The 16,682-nt window shown below is 43.2% G+C and overlaps 1 protein-coding gene across 7 annotated transcripts in view; it reads right to left on the bottom strand.

The window, feature by feature from the left end:
* The window catches only part of TAF2 (TATA-box binding protein associated factor 2), a 108,225-nt gene that overhangs the window by 86,088 nt on the left and 5,455 nt on the right, over nt 1–16,682 (bottom strand). For 6 of the 7 annotated variants that reach the window (XM_055431600.2, XM_055431599.2, XM_055431602.2 and 3 more), the window contains exon 3: nt 11,486–11,646. In XM_055431600.2, coding sequence (XP_055287575.2) covers nt 11,486–11,646 — 161 coding nt within the window. Of the gene's footprint in view, nt 1–843; nt 1,723–11,485; nt 11,647–16,682 lie in introns of those variants that run through there. The other variant, XM_055431605.2, reaches the window with a different exon arrangement.

Here is a 16,682-nt window from a genome sequence, read left to right as displayed (position 1 = left end):
CTGAAGAGGACCAAAGCCACTACAGTTTCCCGACACGGACGTAAACAGCACAGAGCATGCAGAGCCCACGCGCCGGCGCTCCGCATTCACTACGACTGCCGCGGCCTTCGCCAACTGAAGACGACCAAAGCCACTACAGTTTCCCGACACAGATGTAAAGAATACAGGTAGAACCGAAAAAATAATTATTACCTATCCGGCAAAACCCTGAATGGACTCAACAAGCTTTATAATCTGACAGAAATTCAAGATGTTTGAAACGAGTCAGGACGGGAATTAATTCCTCAAAATATACCGCTCCTCCTCACTCCACAGTACACGACAACGCAAGCTCAATGACGGAGCAGAACGTTCGTGCGGTCCACTGTTACAGCCCCTCAACGCCAGGGGACTTGCAATAGGCAGGCTTTGTAGCTCAGCCGTGTCCCACTCCTTGCAACCCCACAGCCCACCAGGCTCCTCTGTCCACGGGATTCTCCAGACTAGAATAACTCGAGTGGGTTGCCATGCCCTCCTCCAGGTGATCTTCCCAACCCAGGGATCAACCCACGTCTCCTGCATTGCAGGTGGATTCTTTCCCACTGAGCCACCTGTTCAATGGGTACTTGGCCTTATTTCCCACTGGATGAAAGCCATAAACAGAAGACTTATGGAAATATGAAAATACTGTTGTCATCTGATTTTCTAGTTTTTTTCCATAAAGTAACTCATATACATATATATTCATACACATACAAATCACATTTCCTCACTGCAATCAGTGAAAGGAACACAGAGGAACAAAAAGGGCAAGGAATGGCGAGAGCAAGAAAGGAAGACCAGACGCGGCTCTGTGAGACGTACGGTTGTGACCTGTATGCCAGTCATCACGCCCGCAGGGGAATCCAGAGTGTGGTCAGTGACATTTCACTAACCGAACAGAGCTTCAACCTGGTTAAAGACAAGTTTCATATACTCTACAGAATGACGTAGGGAAAATCAAACAGGAAGAGCCACTAAAGAAAACATTACACTCACACGCCCTCAGCATAACAGAGGCCCTTCCTCCCCGCTCTGCAGCTCCATACTAACCAGGGAGGATGTAACACCAACCACGGCTTTAAAAACTACAACATACAAGGTTCCAAAAGCAGTTAAGCTGATTTCTCGGTACTTTTAACACTGCCTTTCTGTTAGATAAATATGTGAAATAAAGGGCATAAAAACTCCAGGACCACAATAAAAAAGAATTCTATGTTTTTTCACATACCATCTTTTCTCTTTTAATTATCATACAGTAAAAGTAGCTTTCTCCCCTTGGTATGTAATTCTGTAAATGCTAACGTGTGTAGCCACTACCACAGGTGGGATACAGGGCAGTTCCACCATCCCCCAAAGTCCCTCGTGCCAAATACATGGAATCATGAGGATGTACTTTTGAGGCTGGCTTTTATCTCACTCGGTATGTCTTTGAAATTCATCTAAGGTACTAACAGTCTATCCCTTTTGTATCAGTTTTTATGTGAATTTAATTTTCATTTCTGCAGTACAAACAGGCAAGAGTGGGACTGCTGAGTCATATGGCAACTATAAATTCAGCTTTATAAGAATCTGCTAAGCTGTTTTCCAGAACAGCTATACCATTCTGCATCCCCATCAGCAATACAAGACAGTGCCGGGGTTCTGCATCCTTACCAGTACTTAGTTAACACACTCTGCTAGTTAAAGACTACTTCGGACATCTACAGGTTCTAACTTCTCTTCAATAAAATTTCAAAAACATAAAATCTGAAAGCCAGTTATTTGTGAAATTTAAAAATAAAAAAAATCATTGTTACAAAAAAGCTAAATTTAAACATTATATATTAAACCACTCTGTATTTTTTTTTAATGGAAAATTATTCTCACTTAATCTCATTTCCTGAGAAGAGGTAAAGTGGTCCAAATAAAATGGTGAGTCATTATAAATGGAATCTACTGGAAAGCCAGTTTTGAGGAACAATCTTCTCATTGCTTTGATTTTAATGTTTCCTTTCATAATAATCTAATAAAAGCCAAAAATTACAAGGCAAGATTATACTAAGTGTTTTCAATTTCCAGAATGATAATGACTGTAAAATACTAATATATCCCTGGCCTATAACTACCACAGTGCCAATCCCCAGGCTTCCTTAGGGAAACAAAGCTTAAAGAGGAGCAACGCTATAGAGGATACTGGAAAACAAGTACATTAGGGTAAAATCAAAAGAATTTTCTCCAAGAACCAATTATAAATATCTACATTAAATTAAAATAATCTGTTCTTTGTCAAGAACATGTACTTTTAAAAACTGAATGTGCAGATTCTGCAAAACTTAAGATTCAACTGTTGGTAAACTTTATCTCCATTAAAAAAAATTCATAAAAGCAAAATATATTACATCAGCAAAGTGTATATGCTCTAAGTATTCAGCTCCATGAATGTTCACAAAACCAACGGAAGGAGCAACGCAGAGCAAGGGCCGAGCCTTCCGCCAGCCCCGGAGCCCTCCTGTCCTCACTAGCAGAGCCGAGCTTCTCGCCAGCAGGGGACCCAGTGTTCTGACGACAGTGGGCAGGTCAGCAACGCAACACGCCCTGCTCGGTGTGTGACTTATTCTGTTCGACATTAAACTTCTGAAATCTGTCTACATCTTGGCACTTAACTGCCGGTCATTCAGTCTCATTATTTTCGGAGTTCCAATAGTGAGAGAATCTCCCATTCTACCGCTGACAGGCTTTCAGGTTATTTACAGTTCTGATTATTATAGATGCTGTTGAGAACACTGTGTACTTTTTTGTGGTGAACATGTTGGGTATACACATATGAGTGAGACTCTTCAGTCACAGAGTACAAATACATTTGATCTCAATTTACACTTCTATTAACTGTATCTGAAAATTAATTACTCTATATTCTTGTCAACATTCAATTTTTTCTTCTGTCCTTAGTTTTGACAGTTCACAGACAAACACTGACAGAAATATTCATTTTCCAGAAATAGAACCAATATCAAAATTAATAAAAATGAGGAATGTTCCTGGTGGTCCGGTGGTTAAGACGTCATGCTACCCATGCAGGGGGCACAGGTCTGACCCCTGGTCAGGACATTAAGATATTGAACGCTACATGGCACAACCAAAGAATAAAATTAAAATGCCTTTTTAAAATAATCAAAAAAACATTTGATATGATGCCACGAAATAAGGTTGTTCAGAGAAAACTCTACCGTAACAAGCTTTTCTATGAAAAGGCCTAGGGGATTCCACTGATCACAAGTGTAAACCTGAGTGAATTTAAAGTGGCTATACAAAAAATGTTCTAATGACCCAGATAATCACTAACCCTAAAACCAGACATCCAGGAGTGTGAAGTCAAATGGGCCCTAGGAAGCATTACTATGAACAAAGACAGTGGAAGTGATAGAATTCCAGCTGTTATTTCAAATCCTAAAAGATGATGTTGTTAAAGTGTTGCACTCGATACATCAGCAAATTTGGAAAACTCAGCAGTGGCCACAGAACTACAAAGACCAGTTTTCATCCCAATCCCCAAAAAAGACAACGTCAAAGAATGTTCAAACTACTGTATAGTTGCGCTCACTTCATATGCCAGCAAGGTTATGCTCAAAATCCTCCAAGTTAGGCTTCAGCAGTACATGAACCAAGAACTTCCAGATGTATAAGCTGGGTTTCAAACAGGCAGAAGAACCAAAGATCAAATTGCCTACACTGGATGGATCACAGAAAAAGCAAGAGGACTCCAGAAAATATTGACTTCTGCTTCATTGATTACTCAAAAGCCTTTGACTGTGTGGATTACAACAAATTATGGAAAATTCTTAAAGAGATGGGAATACCAGACTATCACACCTATCTCCTGAGAAACCTGTACGCAGGTCAAGAAGCAACGATTGGAACCAGACATGGAACAGCAGACTGGTTCAAAACTGGGAAAGGAGCATGACAAGGCTGTATATTGTCACCCTGCTTATTTAACTTATCTGCAGAGGACATCATGAGAAATGTTGGGCTGGATGAAGCACAAGCTGGAATCAAGATTGTCGAGAAAAGTATCAACCACCTCAGATTTGCAGATGACACCACTCTAATGGCAGAAAGCAAAGAGCCTCTTAACGATGGTGAAAAAGAAGAATGAAAAAACTGGCTTGAAACTCAATATTCAGAAAACTAAGATCATGGCATCTGGTCCCATCACTTCAGGGCAAGCAGAAGGGGAAAAAGTGGAAGCAGTGACAAATTTTACTTTCTTTGGCTCTAAAATCACTGAAGCCATGAAATTAAAAGACGTCTGCTCCTTGGAAGGAAAGCTATGGCAAACCTAGACAGCATATTAAAAAGCAGAGACATCACTTAGCTGACAAAGGTCTGTGAAGTCACAGCTATGGCTTTTCCAGTAGTCAGGTACAGATGTGAGAGTGGTCCATAAGAAAGGATGAATGCCTAAGAATTGATGCTTTCGAACTGGGGTGCTGAAGAAGACTCTTGATTCCCTTGGACTGCAAGGAGATCAAATCAATCACTCCTAAAGGAAATCAACCCTGAATACTCACTGGAAGGAGTCTTGCTGAAGCTAAAGTTCCAATACTTTGACCACCGGATGTGAAGAAGTGACTCACTGGAAAAGATTCTGATGCTGGGGAAGACTAAAGGCAGAAGGAGAAGGAGGTGGCAGAGAATGAGATGGTTAGACAGCATCGCCAATTCAATGGACGTGAATCTGAGCAAACTCCGGGAAATATAGAGGACGGAGGAGCCTGGTGTCCCCCAGGTCGCACAGAGCCGGACACAACTTAGCACGTGAGCAGCAACAGTGTGAGAAGCCTGACGATCTCATGTCGCGGGAAACCCTGAGTGAGGACAAGAACAGAACGGCTCTGCTGCTGCGCCTGTGTGATCATAGCAAGTCCAGATGAGAGGAAGCCGATGCAGTCACAGGGTTACCACAGGCAAGAAAACATGGCGCCCAACCAGAGTGTTCACACATGGCACAGGGAATGGTCAACAAACTTGCAAACAGTTTTCCACGAGGAAGGACAGAGTTCTGAGAGGCGACACACTGGAAAAGGGAAAACTTACCGGAAAACAACGTTTAATTAGGATAAGTTTCTGAACATTATAGCAAAACAGACTAACTCAATGTAATAGACAACTTTCTAACGCTCAGAAATAATGAAAGGGGTGCTTTAAAAAACAGTGAGCTCAACAGGAGGTGGAGGAGGTATAGGGAAAAATTCCTCTTGAAGTTTTGACTAAACAAAGCCCAAAGTTCTCTCCATTATGACAACTTAATTCCAAGCAATACTCCTAAAACAAATGCCTGTGAGGCACTGTGGATGAGTTATAAGAGAAAACTACCCGCAGTTCAGTCCAGTCCAGTCCAGTTCAGTTCAGTTCAGTCGCTCAGTCGTGTCCGACTCTCCGCGACCCCGTGAATCACAGCACGCCACGCCTCCCTGTCCATCACCAACTCCCGGAGTTCACTCAAACTCATGTCCACAGAGTCGGTGATGCCATCCAGCCATCTCATTCTCTGTCGTCCCCTTCTCCTCCCGCCCCCAATCCCTCCCAGCATCAGAGTCTTTTCCAGTGAGTCAACTCGTTGCATGAGGTGGCCAAAGTATTGCAGTTTCAGCTTTAGCATCAGTCCTTCCAATGAACACCCAGGATTGATCTCCTTTAGAATGGACTGGTTGGATCTCCTTGCAGTCCAAGGGACTCTCAAGAGTCTTCTCCAGCACCACAGTTCAAAAGCATCAATTCTTCGGCGATCAGCTTTCTTTCACAGTCCAACTCTCACATTCATACATGACCACGGGAAAAACCATTGCCTTGACTAGACGGACCTTGGTTGGCAAAGTAATGTCTCTGCTTTTTAATATGCTGTCTAGGTTGGTCATAACTTTCCTTCCAAGGAGTAAGCGTCTTTTAATTTCATGGCTGCAATCACCATCTGCAGTGATTTTGGAGCCCAAAACAATAAAAGTCCGACACTGCTTCCACTGTTTCCGCATCTATTTCCCATGAAGTGATGGGACCAGATGCCATGATCTTTGTTTTCTGAATGCTGAGCTTCAAGCCAACCTTTTCACTCTCCTCTTTCACTTTCATAAAGAGGCTTCTTCACTTTCTGCCGTAAGGGTGGTGTCATCTGCATATTTTCTTACAAATAGCTGTGAAAAGAAGAGAAGCGAAGAGCAAAGGAGAAAAGGAAAGATATAAGCATCTGAATGCAGAGTTCCAAAGAATAGCAAGGAGAGATAAGAAAGCCTTCCTCAGCGATCAATGCAAAGAAATAGAGGAAAACAACAGAATAGGAAAAACAAAAGATCTCTTCAAGAAAATTAGAGATATCAAGGGAACATTTCATGCAAACATGGGCTCCATAAAGGACAGAAATGGTATGGACCTAACAGAAGCAGAAGATATTAAGAAGAGTGGCAAAAATACACAGAAGAACTGTACAAAAAAGATCTCCATGACCAAGATAATCACGATGGTGTGATCACTCACCTGGAGCCAGACATCTTGGAATGTGAAGTCAAGTGGGCCTTAGAGAGCATCACTATGAACACAGCTAGTGGAGGTGATGGAATTCCAATTGAGCTATTTCAAATCCTGAAAGATGATGCTGTGAAAGTGCTGCACTCAATATGCCGGCAAATTTGGAAAACTCAGCAGTGGCCACAGGACTGGAAAAGCTCAGTCTTCATTCCAATCCCAAAGAAAGGCAATGCCAAAGAATGCTCAAACTACCGCACAATTGCACTCATCTCACACACTAGTAAAGTCATGCTCAAAATTCTCCAAGCCAGGCTTCAGCAATATGTGAACTGTGAACTTCCAGATGTTCAAGCAGGTTTTAGAAAAGGCAGAGGCACCAGAGATCAAACTGCCAACATCCGCTGGATCATGGAGAAAGCAAGAGAGTTCCAGAAAAACATCTATTTCTGCTTCATTGACTATGCCAAAGCCTTTGACTGTGTGGATCACAATAAACTGTGGAACATTCTGAAAGAGATGGGAATCCCAGACCACCTGACCTGCCTCTTGAGAAACCTGTATGCAGGTCAGGAAGCAACAGTTAGAACCGGACATGGAACAACAGACTGGTTCTAAATTGGAAAAGGAGTACGTCAAGGCTGTATATTGTCACCCTGCTTATTTAACTTCCATGCAGAGTACATCATGAGGAACGCTGGGCTGGAAGAAGCACAAGCTGGAATCAAGATTGCCGGGAGTAACATCAATAACCTCAGATATGCAGATGACACCACCCATATTCAGTTCGGCTCAGTTCAGTCATTCAGTCATGTCCGACTCTCCGCGACCCCATGAATCACAGCACGCCAGGCCTCCCTGTCCATCACCAACTCCTGGAGTTCACTCAAAGTCATGTCCACAGAGTCGGTGATGCCATCCAGCCATCTCCACCCATATTACCTAACCATAAATAATCAATAAAGGAACCAACCACCTCTACCATATGATATCAGCAAAATAGTAACATTTAAAATATCTCTACATCGATATCTATAAAAATACAGGACTGAAAAAATATATACAGGACTTAGAGAATCTAAAAAACGGAATTAAAAAATCAATTCTTCAATTCTAAAGGTTTGGAAACGGCTTCAGTCACTCAATAGTCACTTCACGTCTATCTTCAGTTAGCGTTATTTCTACTGTCACTGCTCAGTGGAAACGAAGACAGGAGACAGACACTAAACTGATTCCTGAAACTTAGGAAAGTGGAGACTCTTCGAGTGAAATAAAGAAAACTTTTCCCAAGGTAGCAAAGCCTACCTATAGAAGGGAAAGAAACAAGGAGGAGACATGTCAGCCACTGAGGCTACTCATGCACAGAAACAATCTCTGGTAAAAATCTACATTTCCCTTTTCTAAGAAGAAAGAAATGCAGCAAACAGAAACAAAGAAAAAGCCACCAAAGAGACACAGCATCTATGGAAGCAAACTACATCTACAATATAAGTTCAAATAGAAAATGTATTCGGAGAAACTGAAAGTGCTTATTTTCCTGGCAGACAATAAGCCAGAGAGATGGACGGGGAGAAGTCTTACATGTTACATAACCAACAGGGTTTCTGATTGCTAGGACAGGTAATTTAATGTGTCAGTTAATGTTTACTTGGATAAAATAGGAAGAAATGCCTTTGAATCTCTTATCTAAATGCTTCCCTCCCTTATCGTCCCTCTGCAGTTCAAAGGCGCTAAATCTCAACCAAGGTAAGCATGCCCTTGCCATTAAAAATAGAAGGGTTTGCCACCTTAACTGTAAAACAAATAAGAAGAAAATGTCATGAAGTAGCATATGACTTCTGTGAACGTTAGGACATTCCAATATGTACTCAAGATCAAGTTTAACCACTGAGTCTTAAGTTTAATTTTCAATTTCAAATCTACTCAATTCAATTTCTGCTTCAGCTTTAGTAGAAATTTTATTGCTTCATTCAACAATGAGAGTTACTCTGGAAACAAGAAAGGTGGTGTAAGTATCTAGGGACATGCTAAAGATCTTAACTACCTGTCCTTCCCAAAGTCTTCTTTAAAAATAAATAACATCATCACAAGAGATCATTTTCACATCTTAACTGCCAAGCAGTATTTCTTCTGAACCATTGGTATGGTTCTGTCTCGTGTTTTAGGAATGTTATGAGTAGCATTTCCCTCTTTCATATGGTAACCGGAAATCTCAACACCAAACCTACAGTTCTCCTCTAGTAACTAAAGTGTGGTACATACCATCCTACACTTTTTTCACTCTTCATGCTAATTTCATTAGCTACTTTAAAAAACTATTGTTGAATAAAATTCTAAAACCAATCTCAAACCCTCTTTTGAATGTATCAGAGAATAAACAAACACCAACAAAAACAACTGGCGCCTCTCTTAAAGTGAATAGGGTTCCAGAGCGAGGCAGAGGCTGGGGCTGCCCTGAGGATTTCAGTGACCATGGCTAAGAAAGCGGTGGTGCCACTGAAAAGACAAGTTTAAATACATTCTATCCTTTCCAATCTCCCTACTTAACCTCCGAAAATACTCTGCTTTATGACTCCCTTTTCTTTCTTTATAATACTAAAAGCGATGAGGCATCTTCCCTATCACTGAAGAAAAGTTTTAGGGGCTATTGAACTGAACTGAACTGAACTGAACTGATCACCTCAAAATTAACCAAGTAAAGCTTGCTTCCTCAACAGATTTGGAGTCCACTGTTCCTATCACTGCACTGTCAGATTTTCTTCTTTGAAACCTGAGCAGCAACAGCTGGTAAAGCAGCTGTGCAGACACTGTGTTTTGTGACTAGCAGGTGGAGAAGCTTCTTACCTGTCATCAAGTGCAGAGACCTAAACTCTACGCAGTGCTCTGTAACAGCCTATAAGGTGAAAGAAACTGAAAGAGATGACACGTGTAACGGACTTTGCTGTACACCTGAAGCAACCCAGTAAGTCAACTTCAGGAGCCCGCTCTTCCTGTGGAAACCATGAAGAGAGCATCTCACGGGAGGAAGCCTGCTTCAGGGACCTCCAGTGCTCTCCGAGTCCTAACACTCGTCAGGAACCCTGGTTGGATGGGAGGACAGCAGACCGGGGATCTTGGTCTGCATCCCTGGGGCAATTCATTCACTCATTCACTCTTACTAATCTTTGTTGAATGCCAAGTGATGTACAGGCCTCTGAGGAAACAGCAACGCACAAGGCAGGTCTGAAGTCTGACCCTTACTCTCGTGCAGCTCACTGGAAAGCAGTGCATTCAGACAATTAAACTAGTAACGGGCACAGAGGGTAACTGACGTTACGATGGGGAAGCACAGATAAAGCTCAGGTTCCCAGCTGGTCAGTTAGATGGACATAACAAGGCCTTTCTACTGCACAAGGGGTGATGAGCATCACACGGGACAGTGGGTTTGGGAAGCTGTACGACACGTGCGAGGTCTGAAGAGACATAACACATGGACGCGCTACACCTCCAGACTAGCCAAAATAGCACCGTGACTAAAAGGAGTTTATAATTTATTAAAAAACAGAAAGAGTTTATAGCTTAGGGCACTCTATCCCCAAATACTGAGACTCAAAGAAACGATATAATGCAATGCTATCAACGCATGCTATCAAAACTTTGAAAAAACAACTGCCTTCAAACATACTTGACAGTATTTCAGTTCAGTCGCTCAGTCGTGTCCAGCTCTTTGCGACCCCATGGACTGCAGCACACCAGGCCTCCCTGTCCATCACCAACTCCCGGAGTTTACTCAAACCCATGTCCATCGAGTCGGTGATGCCATCCAACCATCTCATCCTCTGTCAGCGCCTTCTCCCGCCCCCAATCCCTCCCAGACTCAGGGTCTTTTCAAACGAGTCAGATCTTCGCATCAGGTGGCCAAAGTATTGGAGTTTCAGCCTCAGCATCAGTCTTTCCAATGAACACCCAGGACTCATCTCCTTTAGAATGGACTGGTTGGATCTCCTTGCAGGCCAAGGGACTCTCAAGAGTCTTCTCCAGCACCACAGTTCAAAAGCATCAATTCTTCAGTGCTCACCTTTCTTCACAGTCCAACTCTCACATCCATACATGACCACGGGAAAAACCATAGCCTTGACTAGACGGACCTTTGTTGGCAAAGTAATGTCTCTGCTTTTTAATATGCTATCTAGGGTGGTCATAACTTTCCTTCCAAGGAGCAAGCGTCTTTTAATTTCATGGCTGCAATCACCATCTGCAGTGATTTTGGAGCCCCAAAAAATAAAGTCTGACACTGTCTTTAAATCAGCACAAATTTTACGGGGGCACAATCAAGTAAAATGTTAAAAAGAGCCATAAGAATAATAAGCAATCCTATTTTCGTAAGGAAATAATTCAAAGTAAAAGAAGAAAAAACCTAGAAAATAATTAGACAATCCACAGTATACTGAGTAAATGGAATATTGCTTGACCATAAAAACAATAACAAAGAGAAAACAAAATATTGAAATGAAAAATGCAGAACATAAAGCAGATCATTAAAAATATGTGTTTACTGATAAAATCAGAAGGAGCCTAGACAGATGCAGTATTTAAAGTGAAGGAATTAGGTATTTCAGACTATTTTTATATTTTACAAAGCTGTCAAATGTTTCATAGAATAAAGTAGTTTCTGCTCTATAGATTACAGTATCCCCTAATTCACTGAAGATCAGATTAATATCTATGAAACAAATTAAAAAAACAAAAGTAGAAAACTGGCTAAGAAAATTTATTTAAAGTTCTCTGATAAAGGAAACTCAGTAACTTACTATGGAAACCAGAGCCAGTAAAATTTCTTGAATCAAATGGTCAAAGTAGCAGAAGCAACATAAGTTATATAATTACAGAAAATAAATTGGGAGCCAGAGTCTGACAGCAGTCTAAGAGAACTATGATGAGAACAGATCCTTTAAGCATCATCAGCGCTCACAAGCGCGTGACTCACTGCTTCGATTCGCTGTGACACACTTCCAGGGTCGGGTCATTGTAGATAAAGGCGGCTTCCAAGTCATTGATCCTCACTCGGTAGATTCTGCACTGCTTGCTGTTCAACTTGATTCTGTTTAAGTTTGCAACTGTGGGAAATACAGTCAGTTCCACAAATCCCTGCAAAGAGAAGGAATAATAACTTCATTATAATGCTGGTATACTTCACAACGTATTTCTCTCATGTCTACTACTTATACACATACTACACCCCAGAGACAGACTCTCAAAGAGCTACACACACAAGTGCTCCCCAGGCAGCTTCACCTCAAGTATGGCTGCCCGAGTGACTAAATGGGTGTGAATTCTGTATACTATCATCCTGGTGTTTCACATGCACTGTCAGTGAAACTTAAACCAGATGCTGGAGAGGAAAGTAAAATGACTCAAACCTAAGAATTTTATATATAAGAATTTACAGACAGACTGAAACCCAAACGGGGAGGAAGGGGAAAAACTCCAAGAGCAAAAAGAGATCAAAACCAGTTCAGGGAGTAAAAGAGAACTGCCCCTGGGGACCTCCCTGGTGGTCCAGAGGTTAAGAATCCACCTCCCACTGCAGGGGACTCAGGTTCAATCCCTGGCCAGGGAACTAAGATCCCACACGCCACAGGACAACAAGGTCCGAGAGCTCCAACTACTGAGCACACACACTCTGGAGCCCCCGAATCACAGCAAGGAGCCCCAGCACCACAAAGACAGATCCCGCATGCCCCATCTAAGACCAGATGTGGCCAAAAATTAATGAATACTTTTTATAAAAAAGAAAGAAAACGGCCCCTCAAAACAGGGTAAAAACTATACTACCAAAGCTAACAAGTATGCATCTCTGCTCATGGGAGGTAAATCAGGACACGTGAACTAGCAAGAGTTACAAAAAACATTCAGGCAAGGAGGAAAAAATCTACTGCAGCCTCCAAGAGCAGCAGACACTTCAAAGTGCTGGATGAATTTCTACCAAGCAGTCCCAAAGGCCATACAGTTCTACCACCTCAGCCTAGTGGTGAGCAAGCTATCTGAAGCAAGTACGGAAGACACGAGTGACAGTTACATTCACTGTCCACTACGTTCTTGCTGTGAATCAAATGGGAAAGACAGACCAGTGAAACTTGGAATGTATGTCCAGTGAGTTTAATATTCTGGGTTGAAAACACAAAACATAGGAGGGCATGAAACAGTAACATTTCAAGGGTTGAAACAGGAATATCTAAAATAACACTCAGGCAATAACCATAAAGAACAAGATTACAACAATTATAAGGGCTATTATTAAGCACTACTATATGTTACACATTATACTAGATACTTTCGTATATTTTAATCCCATTAAAAACTTCAAGAGATAAGTATTACTTTATACAGATTAAGAATTAAGAAAATTAAATCATTACCAAGTGGAGAACTAAGATTCAAACCCACATCTACACGATTGCAACTGATCCCCACTATGCCACAATGTCTTGCAGTGCAATGCTTTTCAATAACATGCAAGAATGTTTTTTTTAGATAACATTCAGCCCAACCACTCAAAAGCCCATTGAGAGCCCCCTTTCCCTCAACTGACAAATAACCGTCATACATCTGTAAATTAGATCATCTGGACACATCCATCTGCCCAGAAGCAGTAAGAACAAAAAAGCAGGAGCAATAACACCGATGAAGTCTCCGAGTTGAAAGGTGTTAAACTGTGAGCAACTGTTCAGTTCAGCTCAGTCGCTCAGTCGTGTCCGACTCTCTGCGACCCCATCAATCACAGCACGCCAGGCCTCCCTGTCCATCACCAACTACCAGAGTTCACTCAAACTCATGTCCATCTCATTCTCTGTCGTCCCCTTCTCCTCCCGCCCCCAACCTTTCCCAGCATCAGAGTCTTTTCCAGTGAGTCAACTCGTCGCATGAGGTGGCCAAAGTATTGCAGTTTCAGCTTTAGCGTCAGTCCCTCCAATGCTCCTCTAGAATGAACTGGTTGGATCTCCTTGCAGTACAAGGTACTCTGAAGTCTTCTCCAACACCACAGTTCAAAAGCATCAATTCTTCAGTGATCAGCTTTCTTCACAGTCCAACTCTCACATCCATACATGACCACGGGAAAAACCATAGCCTTGACTAGACGGACCTTGGTTGGCAAAGTAATGTCTCTGCTTTTCAATATGCTATCTAGGTTGGTCATAACTTTCCTTCCAAGGAGCAAGCTGTACAAAGACCTAAATTCACTTAACTCGCACATCAGCAATCCAATGACCAACTGACATAAATGATCCTGGATTAGCTGAAAGACTGTAAGCAAAACTAAGATAACATCAAAAGTGAACCAAAACAGATCATGGAAACTGCTGTCAAGAAGTAGTAACCTGAGACAGAAGAATAAGCTCTGGCTTTCTAAACTAAGGTTAAGAGTAATAAAACAGTGAATGGAGTGTACTTCGTCACAACAGGGAAAGCCCAGCCTCCTTGAGTCATCAGGTCTCTGACCCCACCTAGAGCCCTAATCTGCACCTGCCTGCCAGGCGCAGACCCGCTGACCAGCCTGCAACCCTTCAGCCACAGCTCTGGCAGCCACAGTTGGAGCAGGACACAGCCTCCAGGGCCCCTAACTGCTCCCTCTTCCTGCTCCCGCTCCCTCCCCAGCACCTGACCCCAACCTTCCTCCTACAGCCTGGCTAGTCAGCCTTTCCAAAGCTCCTTTACTTCCCCGCTTTATGTGAAACATCAAGTAGCTATACACTCTCTTACCCAGGCTTTCGCGCAGCACAGGCTGTGGGGGCGAGGGCAGAGCGGCGTCCTCGTGCTCTTAAGGCCCCGGCCGCACTGCTCAGTAGCTGCGTGCGCGGGAGCTAAGTCACTCCAGCGCCCTGTGCCGCAGTGTCCGGCAGTGCTGCTGTACTCAGTCACGTCCGACTCTGCAGCCCCACGCACTAAGAGCCAGCCAGGCTTGTCTGTCCACGGAGCTTTCCAGGCAAGAATACTGCAGTGGGTTGCCATGTCCTACTACATGGCAGCTTCCTGACCCAGGGACTGAACCTGTGTCCCTGGTCGTCTCCTGCACTGACAGGAGGATTCTGTACTATGAGCCACCTGGGAAGCCCGTGCCTCAGTTTCCTCATCTGCAAAACAAGAACAGCAATACCACCTACCTTTTGGTATTATTGTAACTGAGCAATTTAAAACAAGGAAAGCACTTAAAATCACAGCTGGCATCCAGTACAAGTTTTTGTTATTATTCTTAGATTCTACTTCTTTTCCTATACGTTTATGCCACACAGAACACCATCCTCTGTTCCTTTCATTAATATCTCCCAAATTCTCCAGTATGTGTTGAAAGCTCCTACTTTCCCTTTCTAACCCATCTTAGCAACCACGCTGGGCCATGAATGTAGACACAGCTGATCTGGGCAGTAACCCTGCTTCTAAGTTCCTGCATTTTACCTCCTACCATCTTCACAGCCGTTCCAGGACAGCAATCAAGATCACACACTGAGACACTGCATCACTGCTCAGCACTGCTCCAACGCGGACATTTTAAATCTGACTGTCCGCAACGCCTGTCCCTCCCACCACCCCTCCTACCCAACCATGGGGCACTCTCCCGTTCCTTGGCCGCCTCCAGTCTCTAACACCCTCCCTGGTATCCTCAGGGCTGCTGTCTTCCTTGTCCGTTTAAGATCCTTACCTTGAACCACTCTTCTGTCAACCACCAAGTCTCTCGCCCTTCTGCTACACGCGCTTATCTCCTCCTGCTGTTTTGAAAAGTTCCTTCTACTCCTCTGCTAGAGGCCATCCTCTGTAGTGTTCTCAGAAATCACGCTCTATTAATCACCTTCTCCCGTAACTACAATCTCTCCTCTCACAGGACTTTTTCCCACGCCTACGAATATGTTCAACTCTCTTTTCTTTTAAATCTTAACTTCTATGTCACCTCAAATAAATTATTTTTTGCCCTTTTCCTGGAGTAACTATATTTTGGTTCAGAACTGACACTAATCCCTGGAGTCCCAGAACATTACAACAGTTTACTAGGCAGACTGGAAGTCAGGGGTGGGGTGGGGTGGTGTGTGTGTTTTGTGGCAGGGGGGGTGTGTGGAGTGGAGGCGGGTTGTTTTTGTCAGGCAGTGCAGCTTATGGTATCTTAGTTCCCTGACCAGGGATTGAACCTGGGCCCTTGGCAGCGACAATGCCGAGTCCTAACCACTGAACTGCTAGGGAATTCCCCAGACTGGCGACCTCTGGAGGTCAAGTAATAGAGGGGTTTAAGGGGTTCCCACATCTAGCTCAGGGTCAGTTCAGTCCAGCCACTCAGTTGAGTCCGACTCTCTGCGACCCCATGAACTGCAGCACGCCAGGCCTCCCTGTCCATCACCAACTCCCGGAGTTCACTCAAACTCATGTCCATCGAGTCTGTGATGCCATCCAGCCATCTCATTCTCTGTCGTCCCCGTCTCCTCCCGCCCCCAATCCCTCCCAGCATCAGAGTCTTTTCCAGTGAGTCAACTCTTCACATCAGGTGGCCAAAGTATTGGAATTTCAGCTTCAGCATCAGTCCTTCCAATGAACACCCAGGACTGATCTCCTTTAGAATGGACTGGTTGGATCTCCTTGCAGTCCAAGGGACTCTCAAGAGTGTTCTCCAGCACCACAGTTCAAAAGCATCAATTCTTCGGCGATCAGCTTTCTTCACAGTCCAACTCTCACATCCATACATGACCACTGGAAAAACCATAGCCTTGACTAGACAGACCTTTGTTGGCAAAGTAATGTCTCTGCTTTTTAATGTGCTATCTAGGTTGGTCATTACTTTCCTTCCAAGGAGTAAGCGTCTTTTAATTTCAAGGCTGCAATCAGCATCTGCAGTGATTTTGGAGCCCAAAAAAATAAAGTCTGACACTGTTTCCACTGTTTCCCCATCTATTTCCCATGAAGTGATGGGACCAGATGCCATGATCTTTGTTTTCTGAATGTTGAGCTTCAAGCCAACTTTTTCACTCTCCTCTTTCACTTTCTTCAAGAGGTTTTTTAGTTCCTCTTCACTTTCTGCCATAAGGGTGGTGTCATCTGCATATCTGAGGTTATTGATATTTCTCCCAGCAAGCTTGATTCCAGCTTGTGCTTCTTCCAGCCCAGCGTTCCTCATGATATACTCTGCATATAAGTTAAATAAG

The sequence above is a fragment of the Moschus berezovskii genome, chromosome 16 (assembly GCF_049115385.1).
Source record: "Moschus berezovskii isolate FMDL1 chromosome 16, NW_MosBer_1.0, whole genome shotgun sequence".
In the NCBI taxonomy this organism is placed as follows: Eukaryota; Metazoa; Chordata; class Mammalia; order Artiodactyla; family Moschidae; genus Moschus; species Moschus berezovskii.
The sequence above is the reverse complement of the archived record's forward strand: the minus strand, read 5'-3'. Positions and strand labels throughout refer to the sequence as shown.